The 19,770-nt window shown below is 44.1% G+C and overlaps 1 protein-coding gene across 1 annotated transcript in view; it reads left to right on the forward strand.

Moving 5' to 3' along the window:
- Positions 1 to 748: 748 nt before the first annotated feature.
- Positions 749 to 19,770, forward strand: part of ITGA2 (integrin subunit alpha 2) — an 87,628-nt gene continuing 68,606 nt past the window's right edge. The window contains exon 1 of the mRNA XM_074952534.1: positions 749 to 925. Within this exon, the coding sequence (XP_074808635.1) occupies positions 880 to 925 (46 nt within the window). The 5' untranslated portion in view covers positions 749 to 879. The remainder of the gene's footprint in view (positions 926 to 19,770) is intronic.

Here is a 19,770-nt window from a genome sequence, read left to right on the forward strand (position 1 = left end):
TAGAGAGGTGGGGTATCTGGAAGGGCAGGTTAGTGTGTGAGAGTGTTTGGAGGGGTAGGTAAGTGTGTGGTTGGGGGACAGGTTAGTGGGGTTGGGTGTTTGGAGGGCCAGGTTTGTGTGTGGTGTGGGACAGGTTAGTAGGGTGGGGTGTTTGGAGGGCTGGTTAGTGTGTGGCTGGGGGACAGGCTAGTGGGGTGGGGTGTGCTTAGAAGGACAGGTTAGAGAGGTGGGGTATCTGGAAGGGCAGTTAGTGTGTGAGGGTGTTTGGAAGGGTAGGTACGTGTGTGGTTGGGGGACAGGTTAGTGGGGTGGGGTGTTTGGAGCGCCAGGTTTGTGTGTGGGGTGGGACAGGTTAGTGGGTGGGGTGTTTGGAGGGCTGGTTCGTGTGCTGTGGTGGGCAGGTTAGTGGGTCGGGGTGTCTGGTGAGGGGACAGGTTACTGGGTTGGGGTGTGTTTGGAGGAGCAGATTGGTGTGTTTTGGGGGGACAGGTTAGTGGGTCGGGGTGTGCGCAGGGCAGGTTGGTGAGGGGCGGACTGTACTGTGCAGGGGATGGTGCCCACTTCCCGATGGCGGGTGTTTGCCCCGGGCCTGGCTAGTGACGGGCCGCAGGTGCCGCCTGCCAGGCTGAGCATTGCTAGACTCCGGGCTCGCAGCCCCGGAGCCAGGAGAACAGGCGGGGCGGGACGGGTCGGGGGCGGAGCAGCTGCGCAATGTGACCCAGATCCGCTCCCAGCAGCCGCTCAACCTCTCTCTCTTCCTCCAGCCGCTGTGGAGCAGCGGTCACGGTGCAGCGTTTGGAGCCGGCACTGCCCCTGGGTCTGAGTCCTTGGCCCTTCCCTGAGCGCTGCTCCCCGGCAGGACCTCGCTGTGCAGGAATCATGGAGCCCGGCGGCGTGTGGCTCGCTCTGCTCCTCCTCAGCCAAGGTAGGTTTCCCTACGGGTTTGCTGGAGAAGTTGCGGGGGGGTCTCTGTTAACCTCATAAAGATCATTGCCTGCTGCTGAGAATGGAGCTGGACATTGCACCTTGCCGCGCCTGGAGCCCCGCGACCAGCTCCAAAGGGGGTAGCCTGGCGTGGGACATAATTGCTTCCTTTAGATGAACTTCCCAGAAACCCCAAGTGGCCATGCAGCCTGCTGCTGTGCCAGACTCTACTCAGTCCAGGTACAGAAGGTGCAGAGAAGGGTGAGGGGGTGGGAAGGGATTTTAGACTAACTTCCACCTGCTGCACAAAACTAGCCACTGGGTGAGTAGAACCAGGAAAGGTGCTGAAATACTGACCCTCTGCATCAAGAGCAGCTTTATTCCACCACTGAAATTATGAAATCTTCCCACTTCCAGGCTCCCTGCCCCCCCAAAGAAGCTCTAATGTACTCTGAGCTCCCTCTTAATCTCTTTCATTTGGCTGCCCTCTGAGAATAAAATGTTGTGGTGACTGTTTTTAGAGAAGGGACAACACAAGGAGACTCCTAATCAAGGCTGGAATGGTAAATATTTAAGAAGCAGGAACTGTCCATTCCTTCAGCATTTTCTTTATATACTATCCTAAGTGACTGAAAACTCATTTATAAACTACTGGTAAAATATATCCATGTTATTCTTGCCTTTTGCAAGTGCCACAAATCTGTATTTTTCAAGCTATCAGATGAAATCCTGGGCAAGCTGATTAGCATCCAATTTAATTTGCACTACAGGAGGTCATGACTAATTTTCTGCATAAATTTACACATTTTAAATGGGAGCATGATGTTCTTTATTATGGATTCTGTTCTTAAAATCTTTAAATCCCTCTAACTTTGCCTCCACCCTCTGGGGTCTGTCCATAGGAAATTTTAACACCCTTCTTCTATTCTTGGATGACTGAGTGACCATTATGTATATTTTCAGGGAACTGTAAGCCATGACATTCACTTCTCATAAAATTCCTCCCAAACACTTTAAGTTTAAATATTACTGTATGCTTTCATGTATCTTAAATTGGCAAGTCTACTGAAGAAGAGCCACAGAAACTGAATTTTTACCTGTGAGGTGTTCCAGCTTGTTCTTTCAGTAACTATGGGAAACATGGTAGAATGTGTGGCTGGAGGGTATGAAATCAGAAACAAAAATGTTAACCTGTGGTGAGATTTACGGTATACAACCAACCCTGTAATATTATAATGAGAGAACTTCTTAAAGCATCAAAGTGTGAAACGCCCACTCTGCATTTTTGTCTAATCCATCCTTTATCCTCCTGGTCACAGTGACTGCATACCAGGGGATAAATATGTCCACTAATTCACGGTGTAAAAGATCTGGGACTAGGGACATTCTGAAGAATGGTGTTTAAGGGGGTGGATAGGAATTAATTATGCGAGCAGGTTTCTCCTGTATGTAAGAGGGTGCATCTATATGTATATTAACTAATTCATATTGCCTAAGCAAAGTATTAATTCTTATGGTTCATATCTGCTGTAATTTCAGTTTGAAATTTACATGAGTTTTTAGTTCTCAGGATAACTGCTGAACTAATGCTTTCTAAGGGTCTCTTCCTGCTCCTATTGAACTCAGTAGCAAAACTCCCACTGACTGAGACAGCATTCTCCCTTGGCTTAAGTGATGTAAGACCAAAGACGCATATTCTTCTCTCCAGAATAATTTCATTGTCTTTAAGGGAGTTACTCTCAGTTTACATTGGTATAGTTGAGAGATAAGGTGGATGAGGTAATATTTTTTAGTAGACCAACTTTTGTTAGTGAAAGAGATTACACAGCTCTTCCTCCCCTACACAGCTGACAGAAGAGAAGGGCAGTTAAGCCCCTGTTTCTGCAAATATTAACTTCTCATATTTGAATAGTCCCATTGAAATCAATAACTTTACTCTTATGAGCAGTCCTAAGCCTTTATATAAATGCTTGTGGAATTGGGTCTAGCGGATTGGGGGGCAGGTTACTGAAGGGCTGTATGTTTGGGAGTAAATGGGTTGGGGGGGGGGGAAGACCCTGCAGTAGGGTGGGCTTATTTATTTGGAGGGAAGAATGGAGGAATCATTACAATCCCTGTTGCGTTCAATCGGATGTCTCCGCTGGATCATACCATAAATAGGCTGGAAAACGCTCCCAGTGAATGTGCAGTGTGTTTGGTTTGGGCTTGATTATGTATATATTTTTAATATCCACATTATCAGTGCCATCTCTTCTAGAACACAGGGGCTCTTGCTTGCTTTGTTGCAAGCTAAGCAGTAATATAAAGGTTGTGCTTATTGTGGGTTGTAGATTGTGCCTTCTTTTATGTCTGGAAACTGCTTAGCACATTTGGGTGCTGCAGACATAAATAATACTTATGTAAAGCCATCCCTTTTGATATTATATTCTTGTATGCCAACCTACCACCTTCATTATATTTTACCAAAATAATCATATTTGGTTGACAGTAGCAGATTGTTTTTTAGCTTATTAGAAATGAATAATTTATTATAGGCAGAGCTGGTAGTATTGCATATTATTAAGGTTGCCTGACACTTTCAATTATAAGAGTCTGTTTTTGGTTACCTATAACTTTGCCAAACTTTAACTGTTTGGGCTGAAATTTTCCATGCTGGGTCTGCCTTAGGCTGAAGTTCTTGGAAAAGTTCAGGCTAAATAGTTCAGCTGTTTCTGAGAATAAGGCTAGTAAAATATGTTCTTTTGACAATGTTAAAAATATTCTGGAGACCTTTTCTTTGGAAAAAGTATAGTGTGCCCAATACTTGGAAGCAGGGACTTGAAATTTGGCAAGGAGTGGCCTTTGTGTGAGTGCTTGGCTTTTTGCTGTACCTGTCAATATCTGCCCAAATGTGGCCAGGTTAGAAACCTCTGAAAAGTCATCATTCACTCATACTCAGGAGAGACTTAGATTTTAGCAGCCAAATTTCCTGAAGATTGTGTCATCACTGACCATATGCCAGCCCAGGGCCCAGCAGGATATACAGCTGCTGCAACTGCAGGGAGCTTTCCCTGGGTCACAGTAGCTGTGCTTGTGGCAAGTTAGTTCCCCTGCTCTCAGTTCAGGTGCCCAATCTCCTCCTCCTCAATGATTCTCCCCACCCTGCCGCCACCAGCTCTGCCCAGGCAGCATGGAGGAGGAAGCTGCCTCATTTGAATGGATATGAGATAAGAGATGGACCAGAAGGGGGCTATGAGGTGTAGATGACTTGAGGCCAGTGAGGGAGAGACAGATCAGATGAGGATCTATCCAAGAGGTGGAAACTGGGTCTGACTGGGCAAGGAGACCGGTTACAAGGAATTGCAGGATTGGGAGGGAATTGGGAATGGCTAAGGAAGGAGCTTGGGACTGGAAGTGGTGGTGGGGGAGAGTGGAACAGGAATGAGAGTAGGACTGGCTGGCCAGTGAGAGTGGGACTAGGATGAGATGCCTGAAAAGTAGGTGAGAAAAATGGCACCAGGATGAGGGGTCAAAGGTGGTGAAGAGACCAGACTGGGAGAAGGCCTGGTTGGAAGAGAGGAGTCAGAAGAGTCTGCTCACTAGAGCACATGCCTCTCCAGAGCCTGGAATGGAACCCAAGCTTTCTGGGTCTCACCGTTCTTCTGGTGTCAGCAAATATCTGTGAAACCCACTGGCAAAGTGTCCCATCCCCTTGTAGGGGGATTTTGTAGTGAAATAAACTGTTGTCAGGACCCCTGCCTCATTTGTTGCAAAAGTTGGAAGGTGTGTACCTATTTTGGTTGCTGGGAATAGGTGTGTACTATTTTGGTTGCCTAAGCCCGCCCATAGCTAAAAGGCCCTTCCCCTTATCTGAGTGCCTATATGATATAGGGCAAGTCAATTAAACAAAACTTTTCATAGTTGGCCAGTGATGGTTGGTCAGTGTTCTTCATTTTATGGGTGCCTAACTTGAACCTATGTAGTCTAATTTGCAGAAGTGCTGAGCAATCACAGCAGCATCTGACCTCAATGGAAGCTATACTTTGAATATATAAAGTGCTATATAATACTACATACTCTGAAAAATCAGGTTCTATACATCTCAAATTGGGCAACCAAAATTGGTGGATACTTTTGATCTTTATTTTGACCTTTAGTTCCCCATCTGTAGAATGGAGATAATAAAAGCCCCTCACCTCATAAGGATGTTGTGAAAATAAATTTATTAGTATTTGTGAATCACCCAGTACTATTGTGCTGAGCGTCATAGTTTAACTCATGAAGAAATTAATATATTTTTTTTGTTTTCAGAGTCTGGTTTGAATAGTGTGCAGTAAACAAGGCACAGGGCTACACACTGAATAATGGAGAGAAACCAAAATATTTAGTGAACACTTTCCAGAGGCAGATTACACTTTTGTGAGGCCCTGGGCCGGAGGAAGTGAGGGCCTCTTTCCACCCTCCCTTTGGCCTGCAGTCCCCTGCTACCCTTCCTTCCCCCATTGCTCCTACTGGGGAAATGGGGTTAGGGTGCAGGGGCTTCCCCTTCCCCACCCCCCCACCTGGCACTCCTACCAGAGAGCAGGTCGGGGAGCAGGGCAAACCCCCGCACTCTGATCCCACTCCCCAGGAGGAGCGTGAAGCAGGTTGGAGCTTGGGGGCACCCATTTTTTCTGGGTCCCGCCAGTTGGCTGGGACTCCTGGGCACAGGCCCCGTTGGCCCAGTGGCTAATCCGCCACTGACACTGTCTGTTCTGTGCATGGAATGATGCATGGAATGGGGTCCTGTGGAAAAATGTGATTGTGTAATTAAAGACTGTATCATAATGCATATGCACAAAGTGGCTGAACTAAGGTTGCACAGGCAACTTTAATTCAGGCATTTCTTAATTTTGGAATATGTGACTTTGCAAACCTAATAGGATTTTTTTTAGAATAGTTTTGTGTGTGTAATGTTAATTAGAATGGGCCAAAGGTAGAACTGTTTGTGTAAATGCCTCCCATTCCAAACGTTGAGTGTTGGATTATTAAAATGGGAGTCTGATCTGAACCTTTGTGAAACCAAAGTCGCTACTGATTTTACCTGTCTCTGATTCTTAAAAGATTTTCTGTTTGTAAAAGCAATATTACAAATAGTTTCTTACGAGCTTTTATTTTTACAATATTATACAATTAAGTAGGGCTTATTTCATAATGAGCTACAGAAGGCCTGTATTTTACAAATGATATTTATAATATTTGTAAAATATAAAGTAAATATTTTTATAAAGTACACAATGAATTATTCATAATTCTAAACCAATTAACAATATTTATTTCTACATAACTTGGACACTAAATATAGGATGCATTGACTTACTCTTGAAGTATCTGGTTGTGGTACAGTTTTCAAACACTAATTTGCTTTTTAAGTATTGAGAAGTCTTGGTATTTAATAAAAGCAGTACACTAAATAGTCAGATATTCCTTATAGTCTTTCTGTGTTTGTTGGCCACTACTCAATATCCATTATATTTTTTCATTGTCAGTTGTTTTAAATGAAAGAAAATATTTTTTTCACATGAATAGGTGTTTGTGAGAGCTACGATGTAAACCTGCTCGTGCATGTGATGAATGTGCAAACAAATGGGTATTAAATACTGAACTTTTTGGAATAGTGAAGATAGAAGGGGGCTTATATATTTTTAAAAGAGTAAACCAAGCTATGAGCGCTGGTAGAAGTTTTGAACATTCATGATCCAGTGTTGTCATTTTCATTTAAAGGTTTCCTTTGTTAGGCTTTGAGCAGGTCTGTTCCCATTTCCATGGTTACCATGTCAAAATGCAGGCAGGACACAAGCTGGATTCTGATCAGAATGGTTCATGCAGTTGCATACCAACACATGTCGTCCGGTTGTTTTAGGACATTTTCACCAGCAGTTTTAAAGTTTCTTCACAAAGTGATCACTAGCCCCATGTTGCCTACTTGTTTTAGGATTTCAGGCCTGGTAAAGTGAGAGAAATAATGGGCAAGATAAACTTGTTTTAGTGTTAACTAAAAATAGCTGTGGGATTCCCATTCAAATGAGTCAAGGACACTGGAGAAGCTACTCAATCTTAAGTTTTCATTTCTACAAAAAGCATAACAGAGAAGGATCTTTGTTTACAAGCCTTAAAGGTAAGGAGTGGCACTTGGCTGTATTATATAATTGTTTGAACATGCCTCTTTGTGTAGCACACTTATTCATGACACTGGAGAAAAGGAATGAAGTGAAAATTAATGTGAACAAATATCATGCTACACTGGATGAATGGCAGTCTGTCTATATTTTCTGTATATGCACATCACTTTAAAGCTATTTGATGTAGCATTCTACCCACTCTTATTTTATGAATTTTCACAACACCCAGTTAAGCCAGTGGAAGCTGTGTATGCTCAGTCTCTCTGAAAGATCAGGCCAGGAGTTTTGTCGATAAGTTTGAAAATTATTTAAGTATTATTAGAGTGAGCAATTGTTATCCTGGATAGAGGACTTAGTCTTCCCAGCAATCGAAAATATTATTCAGAAACTGGGTTTGTTTTCATTTTCCCCTGAAGAGCTATACTCTTTTAATAAGAATGCAAATTCTGGGTAAAAAGTAACTCTTAAAAGGGGAACTACTTGGGCAAAGAAATAAGATAATATTTAAACAGATGAACTTTTTGAGTGCTATAATGGAACACTCCGGGCATAACACAATGGCACCCGCACAGCTATATAGATTAATGTCCTATATTATTTTGTCCTATTCAAATCAATGGGCAACCACCGTGGTGGGATTCTCTTGCCACTTCTCTGCCTCATTTTGTCCTTTTACTCATCTTTCCCAGTTCAGCACTCTTTATTCCTTAAGAAAGAAATGTCCTGTATTAAATAAACCACCCCACCTCCCTGGTTATGTGACTGATGTTTTCCAACTGACCATAGACAATAAAGAATAGTCCTTGATTACCACCAATTGCCTATGGAGGCTGTATTTCCTGATGGTGTGAAAAGGGCTGCACAGCCACTCCTGGAAGTTGGGACTCAGAGGATGGTTAAATGCACTTGCTCATTTTCCCCAAGGGATTTCATCTTTGGGGATGGGGATATGACAGGGTTCCACTGAACCCTCCTACTATCCACTATGTATGTGACACCAGCAAGGGATGTAATACAGCCATTTATGTTGGGATGTTCACTATCCTGATGACACAAAACTCTGGAAATGAAGACTGGACAGTTTTCACCAGTGGAGCATCTGGCCCCATGACTCTTTTTTTGGCTAACCCATTATGGACTGTCTGGTTAGTCAGTGTTTTAATTTGAATGTGAGAGAGTAAACAAAAACTCAACCCAAACAAGACTGAGGTAGTGCTCATGGATACACACAGGCAATCACAAACAAGGAACTTTTTGGTGACTTATGTGTGCTTCTGATTCAAGAAGTATTCTGGGACAGATGTCAGACTTTAATTGCAGAATCTATTAAGACTGTTATTCAGTAAGGTACATGCCCAACTTTAAGCTCCTGAGTGGTCCTGTTGTAGGGTGACCAGATGTCCCGATTTTATAGGGACAGTCCCTATTTTTGGGTCTTTTTCTTATATAGGCTCCTATTACCCCCCCCACCCCACCCCCATCCCAATTTTTCACACTTGCTGTCTGGTCACCCTATCGTGTTGACTGCAGTGAGACTACTTGCATGATTAAAATTAGCAAATACTTGAGTACCGGGCTGAATCAGGACCTAGTAGTATAGTGAACTGCTGTATCTTGTAATAGCCAAACCATCTTTTACAGTGATGTGCTACCATAAATGAAGAAAGATGGGGGGAAGAAAAGTTCCCTTCGTAAAATTTTGTTGGAGCAGGCTTAAGCATAATATGTTATCATTCATTGTGTAGTATTGTAATAAGTTACAAAATAACATTGTAGTAGAAGATTTATATAAGTTACAGAGAAACTGGAAAATGTTCCCGTGCATGTATCAAGGTGTCTGCAGTTTCAATTTCAGGATCAGCAAAATAGTAAATATTTAACAAAGGAAGTTGCACAATATCCTCAACATTTTAGTGTTGGGTGTTTTTTGTAAAGCTAGCTGACACCTGTTCATGCTCTTATCTGTGAATGGTTTTAAGGTACTATGAGCAATGTTTCAATTTAGTCAACAAAGGAATGGCATAGTAAGGTACTCTGGACCGTTGTTAAATTGTCACTTTGTGCAATGTTCCCAAGTACATATTAGAGGTGCCAGGTAGAGCTGAGGTGAATTTTGGATAGTATATTCAAATTTGGTTGAAATTTGGAACACTAAAATTCAGATAACCATTCAAAATTTAAAATAAAATTGCTCAGTTAGTTAGGTTAGTTGTCTAAGTGTGCCCACTAAAAAGGGGTACAGTGTTGATATGTTTGATATTTAGATATGCCTGAAATTTGAATAGATGAAATTCAGATTAGCAAAAACCAATCAAAATATTGTAAAGTCTGTGACATTTTATCTAAACAAAATTCTGCCTCCTTGCCTAGCTTTATAGTTAAGAAATGTGATGGGGAAAGGCCAGATGGCTACAGGAAAGTAGTGAGAAACAGGTATGTTAGCCCCAGGCTAAACAAATCGCTGTTACCATGGTAACCAAATGGCAGTTGCTCCAGGTTAATCAAGACACCTGGGGCCAATTAAGATCCTTCCAGAAAGCAGTGGAGACAGCTAGGTTGATGGGACACCTGAAGCCAATCAGGGGCTGGCTGAAACTAGTTAAAAACCTCCCCCTTAGGTGTGTGTGCATGTCAGGAGCTGTGGGAGGAAGTTATGCTGGTGGAGAGACTGAGCAGTGCACACCATATCAGGCACAAGGAAGGAGGCCCTGAGATAAGGGTGAAGTGGAGCTTGGGGAAGTGGGGGCTGCTGTGGGGAGGTAGCCCAGGGAATTGTACGCGTCCTGTTTCTAAAAGGTCAGCTACCATAGCTGATACTATTAGGGTCCCTGGGCTTGAGCCCAGAGTAGAGTCCCTTTGCCCCCCTGATTAATCGCTGAGACTGGGAGACAACAGAGACTGTGCAAGGGAGGATAGCTTCTCCTCACCTCCCTCGCTGGCTTATGATGAAAATGGCTCAGTAGGCTGTCACCCTTTGCTCTAGAGAGAGAAGGGCTGTGTGGAGGGTCACAGGGAGCCTCTGAGGCTAGCAAAATCTGCCAGGAAGTGCAGGACCCACGGAGACAAGGACAGAGCTTTGTCACAGAAAGAATAAACAACAAATGGAGAGCAAAACCAGTAACATTGCTAATGATAGTGTCCTTTTGTATTCTTGCTAGTGATAGATACTCTTTCGAGGCTGTGTCTGACATTCCTTCAGTTTCACTCTCTCTACTGCTATCCATCTGTCACTGTGAGATGTGACAGTCTGCCAGATGGCAGCTCACCGTACTGGAGTTGCCCACTAAAGTTTATATCCTGATAGTCATTGTGAAACTGTTTCTATCGGAAGTTGATTGTAGAAATGATTGCAATGGAGTTTGCGCTTCTAAAGACAAACAGAGGTTGATCTGGTATCTTGGCAGAAAATATGTACCCAGAAAACAGTTAAGTGTCAGTGACACCAAAAAAAGGTACAATGGCACTATTTTACAAACAGAACTTACAAAGATGTGGCTGGAATTAGGGTGCCACCAGGCCACAGGCATCTGGGCATACCAGAATCGTATGTATACGTTTAACAGTACATTAAGTCTCTTTCAAATCTGATGCATATGAAATTCTCTAGAAACTGCCCTTTTCCAAATACAGTGTTACTCTGTGTTTTGTACAGCATTCTAGATTAAATGAACAGAGATGTTGTATTGACTTGAATTGGTGAGGAGGAAGGTAGAGAATTTGTTTTACTGATTTTGTTATTACTTATAGAGTTGCCAACTTCCTACTTGCAAAAAACCGAACACCCTTGCTCTGCCCCCTGCCCTGCCCCTTCTCCGAGGCCCCGCCCCTGCTCACTCTATGCCCCCTCCCTCCATTGCTCACTCTCCCCACCGTCACTCGCTCATTTTCACCAGGCTGGCTCAGGGGGCTGGGGTGCGGGAGGGGGTGAGGGCTCCGGCTGGGAGTGCGGGCTCTGGGGTGGGGCCAGGGATGAGGGGTTTAGGGTGCAGACAGGGGCTCTGGGCTGGAACTGAGGGGTTCAGAGGGCCAGAAGGGGATCAGGGCTGTGGTAGGGAGTGGGGGTGAGGGCTCTGGGGTAGGGCTGGGGATGAGGGGTTTGAGGTGCAGGAGGGTGGTCCGGGCTGGGATTGAGAGGTTCAGAGGGTGGGAGAGGAGGATCAGGGCTGGGGGTTGGGGCCTGGGCAGGGGTGCAGGCTCTGGGCGGCGCTTACTTCAAGCAGCTTCTGGGAAACAGCAGCATGTCCCTCCTCCAGCTCCTATGCGGAGGTGTGGTCAGGTGGCTTTGCGCACTGCCCCATCCGTAGGCGCCACCCCTGTAGCTCCCATTGGCCACAGTTCCTGGCCAATGGGAGTGGGGGGGGCAGCGTGTGGAGACACCTGGCTGCCCCTATGCATAGGAGCCGGAGAGGGGACATGCCGCTGCTTCCTGGGAGCCGCATGGCGTGGATGCTAGCAGGGACTCCATGCCGCCAACTGGACAGTCAACAGCCCAGTCAGTGCTGGGCTCCCTTTTCGACCGGCTGTTCTGGTCAAAAGCTGGACACCTGGTCACTGTAATTGCACAATGCCTTGTGTTGGAAACATTGTCAGTACTTATCCACTACTGTGCTCACTGGTTGAACTTTACAGTGCACTTCTTCACTGAAGTGTACTGGCACTTGCAGAATATATAGGAATAAAAGAGTCTTCTTAAAGGACACTTTATAAAGGATGTTTTAATTTCTAAGATCATTAGACAGGGACTGCTTCTTCTTAATATCTGGACAGTGCCTAGCAAATTGTTGTTACTACTGGAAACAAAAGGTTAAATAATAGCTCTGCCGACTATTGTGCTGCACATGCTCATGGCTACTTGTCATGGAGTGTGCGGGAGTCAGGGCCCTGCACCCCCCACTTCCTGCGATTCACTGTGACTCTCAGCCGGGCAGTAAAACAGAAGGTTTATTAGATGACAGGAACACAGTCCAAAACCAAGCTTGTAGGTACAGAAAACAGGACCCCTCAGTCAGGTCCATCTTGAGGGGTAGGGAGCCCAGACCCCAGTTCTGGGCCTCCCGCCATTTCCCTGGCCAACTCCAAACTGAAGCCCCCTCCAGCCCGTCCTCTGGCCTTTGTCTGTTTCCCGGGCCAGCAGGTCACCTGATCTTTGTTCTCCAACACCTTCAGTTGGCACTTTGCAAGGGAGGGGCCCAGGCCATCAGTTGCCAGGAGACAGGGTGTCAGCCATTCTCTGTGCAACCAGCATCACACCGGCCTAGGGCTCTGCAACAGTCACACAGCCTTATCCCACCACCTAGATACTTAAGAAATGCATAGGGGAAACTGAGGCGTACACACACCGTATTCAGAGAAAACATTAAGAACATTCCCCACTTGGTCACACTACTTTAGAGGTTTTCTCATAACACTAAGTCTCAGGCTGCTGGTGACAAATCAGCCAGTAATGCTGTTCTTGTCTGTCTGAGGACATAATCTTTCTGTTTGTGTGCAGCCCAAATAGCCAAACTCCATGCTGGCTAGTTCTGTGGAAGCTGGAGCAAGGGGTGGGGCAGGGAAAGGAATCCTTTCCAAACTCTGACTTTTGAATGATAATGGAGCTGCTTTCCAGCCACTTTCTCACTGCACACAACACCACTCTTCACAGTGTGAGGAATGGCTGGATGATCTGCACATTCATGTATGCATCAGCTCTTTTTCTAATCTAGGCCTGATCTACACTGCGAAGTTTTGCTGGCAGGTGTCAACTAGAAGTGTGAAAAAATTGCACCCCCTAAATGGCATAGCTATCCTGGCAGAACTGCTGGTGCAAATGCAACTAGGCTGATAGCTATGCCAACAGAAACACACTGCTAATGTCGGTCAGCGAGGTGGTGTAGCTATGCCAGCAGAACTTCTGTCAGTGTATGGTGAGTCTCCACTAGGAAGGTCAGTTGGTATAACTATACCAGCCAAATCTCTGTAGTGCAGACAAGTTTCTAGACCTTTACTGTGCTTTTTGTCAGAGTAGATGAGCACCCTTCAACCCCAGTATAGCAGTATAGACAGAATCCCTTCAGAGGTACGTTCATGGATGTCAGACAGGTCCCACCTGCTGGGTAGGCTGCTGGTATCTTGCCAACTTGTGGTGCAGCAATACCCACAAAGGGACATCCTTGGCAGCAGAGGAGGGCACAGAACTTAATGAATGAAAAATCTGGAAAACAGTCTACTTAAATTAGAAACAATTTTGTTGCTATACTACATTTTCTCTTTGTCTCTGCTCTTCTTTGTTGCTGAGGTTATTTTAAAAATATCATCACTTTTTCCCCCTCAAGTTCTAATGTAGCCAAGTACAGAAATAAGTTGAAGGGAAGTAAGTCATGTTGGTTTTGGTATGATGATATGTTTCCCTTGTGTTGCCTTAATAACAATCGTGCTGCTCTTTCTATAGGAGGAGATATCACTAGTTAAAGTAAGGTTAGTAGACAGTATTAATTATAGAGAATGTGTGCAGAATCCGCTGGAGTGAATGCCTCATGAGAAGTCAATTTTTTATCACAGGAAAACAGATGAAGTTGGGTTTTTTATTATTGTTTTTGGAGCTGGCAATTTAAATAATTGCATATTTTGAGGTTGTGGGGCTTGTTAATGCTGCAGTTCTCTTAATCTCTCTGTGGTTCCATTTGGGAGAAACTAGGGTCACCTAGACTGGACATTGCAGGCATTCTGTAGTTGTTCCGGGCTAAACGGAGAGGAGAGAGTTTCCAAGGCAGTTTAGTAAAATGCAATTTGTGTGGCATTCCAGAAGAGTAATTTATTCTTACTTGAATTAATAATAGACAGGATAGTGAAATCAAATGGATTTGAATGCTTGCACTTTTTGTTATCAAAAACATGCAGGAAGCTGTCAATCTTTCAGGAGCTACTGAAACATTGCAAGGGAATCTAGGGTGGCCAGGTGCCCGGACAAAGAGGGGACCTGACAGTGTCCAGTCACTGTGGGCAAGGGAGGTTGGGATAGGGTGGTCAGGTGCCCCGTTTTCGACTGGAAAGTCTGGTCAAAAAGGGGATCTGACAATGTCCGGTCAGATCTACTGATCAGACACTCAAAGTCCAGTTACTGTGGGTATGGGAGATGTGGAGGCACAGGGCCATCACTCGCACCAGCCCCTACTCAGCCAGGGCTGCCTTCTACCTGCATTGGGCAGCTGCAGCTCCCAGCCATGGCTCCAAAGGCGAGTCCCTCCCAACCCTGGCAGGGAGAGAGGAGAACAGCAGCGAGCAATGGGGGAGCGGGCGGGCGGGCGGGGCTGACAGCATGAGGCCTTGGTGGGGAAGGGGGCAAAAAGAGGTTGGGGAGGTTCCAGCACTTCTGCTGGAGTGTCCAGTTTTTAACTATTACAAAATTGGCAACCCTAAAATCAGCCCTTGTATGTTCAGTAAATTGTTGAGATTTCTTAATTTCATATTTGTTTCTGGAATTAGAGTAGGAAGCTTATTAAAATGTCAAGAGAAGGGCAAGTGATCTCTAGTAACTTAGAAAGTTGTGAATGAATTGAAATAAGTCTTCTAACTCAGTCAGCAATAGTGAGCTGGAACAGTAAACTAGAAAGCATCTAGTAGGACTTTCCCAAGCCTTGTCAAAATTTGACTCACAATTTGTGCAGACTTGAGTATATTATATACTTGTATAAAGTAAACTGGTCACTGCCAAAACATTGGATACTGCTCTTTACTATGATAAACTGCTCTAACTCAGTTGTAGTTCCTCTGACTTGCTGAAACTGTGACTGCTTCTGAACGAGACTTTGGCCCTCTTCCAGCAGGAAGTCATAAAGTTACTCAGCTAAACCAAAAATAACTTATTTTGTAGAACCACTGCTAGATGAGTTGCAATTATTTTTGTTTTCACCTGTAGTATCAGCACTGAAGAAAATAACATCTGTTAATTATTAAATGGCTCCAGACGTTTTAGCCTATGTGAAGGAAACCTGGGCCCCAGACAGAAGAAAGTAAATAGTCTTTATTAAATGATGTTAACCCCAGGGAATAAGAGTCACATTTTCAGACTAGTATAGATGAAATATGAATAAAACTGAAATTGAAGATTACAAAATACTCTCTAATTTAGTGCCCTTTCTAAATATCTCTCCAAAATGTCTCTTGTCCAGTTAGTCTTCTCTCTTTCAGAATCACTGTTGGAAGTATACATTGATTTAATTTAAAGGGATATTCTCAATTTAAAATCTAGTAAATTCAAAACATGAGTTAAAAGTAGTGGTAAAAAGTAAAGGTTCTATACCTGCCTTGGAGTTCCCTGACAATACTGATAGGTATTCAGCCACATTTTCTTATTTTAAATTTTTTAAAATTCTTCTCTATCAAGTGCTGTTAATATGCAAAGTAAACGTACAGGGGAAAGAAATAGAAATATTTTTCTCTAATCTCTTTCAGTTATAGTAACCTTAAGTTATAGCAATGGTAGGAAAAACATTTTCAATCAGAATGGTAATTATAAGCAAAGTCCTATTATCTCTCTGCAATAATACAGTCAACACAGTATTCTCTATATTAGTTAATTTGACATTAAATTAACTTTATGCTGCTATGTTTTTATTTTTCAATGTGCTAAAAATGTAATATGGAAAATGCAGAACTGTGTTGTACAAGTTGTGGAGAAGCTGGAGGTTTTGGAAGATGGAGAGAGAACAATTCAGGTGTCTGATGTTTAAGAAGGGGAAGTGATTTGGAATTGTGTGGAAAAACACGTTATCCAGATGTCACAGCTGATCAATTTGGTAAAAACATAGTTAAGAATGTTGACTTTTAAACTGCCATCATTAGTTTCAAACTTAACACCCTTTGTGATTGGGGAAGTTCATACTTCTTTTAGAGCTACTGTTGCAGGCCATTTAAGACTCATGAAGACATCGCTGCATTCATCTGTGCTTTTGTAAGGTCGTCTTCACAATCACAAGGGGTAAAAACTTTTTTTTTTTTTTTTTTTTTTTTTTAACGGAAGCTTAGATTCCAGAGCAGAGTTTTGAGGCTAGAGGTGGATTCTGTGGTTCCTTCTAGCCTGAGAATGAAGCCTAGTAGGCAGGGTGAAATACCTCTGCTGCCATGCACTTGATACAATTTAAAGGAATGAAACACTTTTTGTATCCTGTCCTGTATTTAATCGTACTATTATCAATAAACTTTCCATTAATTTTTTTTTTTAAAAAAGTATCACTAAGCCTGGTCAAAAAGCAAAAATAAATAAATCAGTGACTATATTTGACTAGTTCCACTGGAATTATTATTCCAGTAATACATTTGCTGAATAGCATGTGACTAGCTATGGTCAGATATCATAAAAATATTAATCAGATAATTTAATTTTACTGGAATTAAATAATGTATGCGCCAAGTATTAATTGACCAGCAGCTCGCTTGCATTTATCTTCTTTCCCTTCCTGTTTTCTCTCCACCTTTTTCTTTCCTGTTGTTGTCACTGTGCCAAACAGTGGCAGATCTCAGGGCCTTGCAGTTCAGTTTCACATTGGAGGAGAAACAGTGCTGTGTAGTGTGGGTATTTTCTTAGAGTAACTCGTTTATTTACACTAATATATATTAGAGTCTTTGGACAGAAGTGGACACAATTGGCACATAAATAATACCCTCTTCCAGAAATATCAGCAGCCATTTTGAAAAACTCTAGTGAGAGTAATTTAAGGCAGACTAAACAGTACCGCTGCTTGCCACAGCTCCCCAAAATAAACGTAATTATAAAATTAACAATAATACAGTATTTCTTCAAAATTGTTTGCATGTTGAGGTCTGGTATACACCTAAAACTTAGGTTGACCGAGCTATGTCACTCACAGCTATGAAAAATTTCACAAACCTGTGCAATATAATTATGTCAGCCTAACCCCCACTGTACATGCAGCTAAGTCAGTGGAAGAATACTTCTATTGTCCTAGCTATTCGCTCTTGAGGTAGTGGATTAACGACAGTGATAGAAACATTGGATACTGCTCTTCGCACTACAGTGCAAAAACTGACTGCATAGTACAGTGTCTATACCATTGGTGTAGCTGCTATGGCACTGTAGCGCTTCTAGTGTAGACATACCCTCAGGCTATGTCTACACTGTAATCATGTGGTGTGATTGTAGTGTAGACAAACCCTTAAAAGAACTTGTAAAACTTCATGTAACAGCACCATCTGGTGACTCCTACTACAACTCCTGATGACTCCTTCCTATGACACTATAATGAGTCATACTGTATTGCTTCCTGAGTGATTTCTTGTCTTTCCCTCTCCCTCTCATCTTTATCAGCCTTTCTCTACATTTGACCAGATTTTCAACTGAGATTTGGACCCTTTATCCTGCTTGTATAGTGTAAAGGGTCTCAGATCTTTGGCCTGTGCAGTGGTAAAGTGCTCCTCCCTTGCCATGGGGAAAGGGGTGCCAGCTGACCTGATCATAGGGGAGGCAGGAGGTAACAGGGTGGGGCACCCACATACCTGCCCAATGGAGAAGCCCCTGCCAGAGTCCTGGTGCTGCAGGCTGCGTTGCAGGGGACTGGAGGGCCTGGCACTTGCCTGAGCGGGGGCAGCTGTGAAAACAGGGGCTGCAGCCTGGAGGTCGTGACTTTCGATGGGGAATGGGGCATAGAGTGCCCCCGGGGCTACACAACCGCCCCCCCCCCCCCCCGCACTCTCCAGGTTGGCCTAGTGCACATGTCCCAGTGCAGCTGAAAAATCTTTCAGGTGCTGGACAATACCAGATCATGTTCAGGCTTTAGACTTATACCCGGAGCTGATACCGCGAAGCAGTAGTGGGTGAGATGAGGCTGATGCATTGACATTGATACATATTTTCAAGGTCACTTCTTACCAGCTCTGATTTGCTGGCTTGGTGAAAGTAGGCAGGAGCAAAAGGCAGTCGTGTGTAAGGGGTAATGGATAGTAGAAGGAGTGCTGTGGTGATTGCAGAAGGGGAATTATGAGTGGGGGGGGGGGGAGGCAGGGGCAGAAAGTGGGGGTAGTGGGTAGGAGAAGAGGGGGCAGTTAGGGGTAGAGGAGGAGGCAAGTCAGAAGGCAGTGGAGCAGGCGGTGTGTAAGGTCAGAGTGGAGAAAGGCAGTTTTCTGCAGCTGGGCTTGGCTCAGCCCAGCAACTCAGAGGATGCCAGCTGGCTAAGGGATATCCCTGGCACATAGCTCCGTGCTACCTCCAGGACTGTCTGCATTGCCTCTGAGCTCACAGAGCCAAGCTCCACTCCCCGTGGTCCCCCATCTTCACATTATGGATGAGCCACCCAGCATTACAGTAAGCCTGAGCACAGTTGACTGCAAGCACTTTCCAGGCTGGAGCTAACTCCATAGTAGCCCAAATGAGCGCTGGTGCTGATGGCCTGGGATCCCCTGCCTTGCCGGAGTGTGCTGATCCCGCTCGCCATACCTAAGTGGGCCTGGACTCTGCTGTTGAGTGGAGTGAGGAGCAGGGGGGCTGCCTGCGCAACAGACTGGGCAGAGTGACAATGATTCTTTACTAAAATGATCTCAGCACTATGGGCATTGCCTGTCTGCCATAAGTTGGGGGCCCGTCCAGATTTCCACTCCTAGCTACACCACTGCTCTATCTTTTAGTTACATGGGGCAAAATAGAATACACAATAACGTTACAGGAGACTCTAGACAGTTTCTTAGGATGTCTGTTCCAGATGTCGGTAGCAAGAGTCTTAAGTGCGATGCTCCTACTGATGCACTGTTCAATTATGTATGATTTTTGACTGATGATAACATGAGAATAAATTAAGGTGCAATTTAAAGATGGTGTTGAAATAAAGTGCCAGGAATTTGGAACACAACAGATATATTGGCAATAGCTTTACAGTAATCAAATTTTTACATATGAAATGCCTTTAAAAGATCCATTTAGCTGCCAGGTGTAGGTGGTTGTGATTACTGTAAGAAGTATTGTGAAGTATACACAGTATTATGTCCACTCATCCTCCCTTCTCCACCATACCAATCAGATGTTTAATGGCAAAGGAAGTTCTTTCATTCTTAACCATATTTCTTAAATGATTTAACTCTTAGCAAAAGATAAATACTTGAGAGTGGGTAATCAGTAGATAATGGTTGTTCTGTATGACTAATATATGATTTCCTGTCTTAAGTTCGTCACCAAATGTTAGTAAATATGCAAGCTATGTGTATTCTTCTATGAGGAACATTTTGCTTTCTCTTTATATATTTTGGGTTAACATATGTTTTTAGGAGAGTTTATTGAAATTTTGCTTATTTAAGTGGATTGTGCACCCTCAGGTTTCACTTTAGAACAGTGTTTCCCAAACTGGGGTCCACAGACACCTGTGGGTCCCTGAGGGTACTGCAGGGGGTCCGCGGGCCCAGCTGATCAACTCTGTCCTCTCCCTCCCAGTGCTTCCTGCACACCGGGGAACAGTTGTTCCCTTGCGTGCATGAGGTGCTGGGAGGGAGGGGAAGGAGCGGGGACGGGGCACTTGCAGGAGGGGGTGGAATCCTGTCCTGGGCCAACAGCCCTGCTGATCAACTAGGGTTGCAAACCCTCCCAGTTTCACTAGAAGTCTCCTGGAATCAGGCTCTATGTCCCAGAGGCTACTGAAGCCAAACTGGGAGACTTTAGGTGTTAAAAGTCCAGTGGCACAGCGGGGCTAAGGCAGGCTCCCTGACTGCACGCCGCTACTGGAAG

This window comes from Natator depressus, chromosome 5, assembly GCF_965152275.1.
Source record: "Natator depressus isolate rNatDep1 chromosome 5, rNatDep2.hap1, whole genome shotgun sequence".
Lineage (NCBI taxonomy): Eukaryota > Metazoa > Chordata > Testudines > Cheloniidae > Natator > Natator depressus.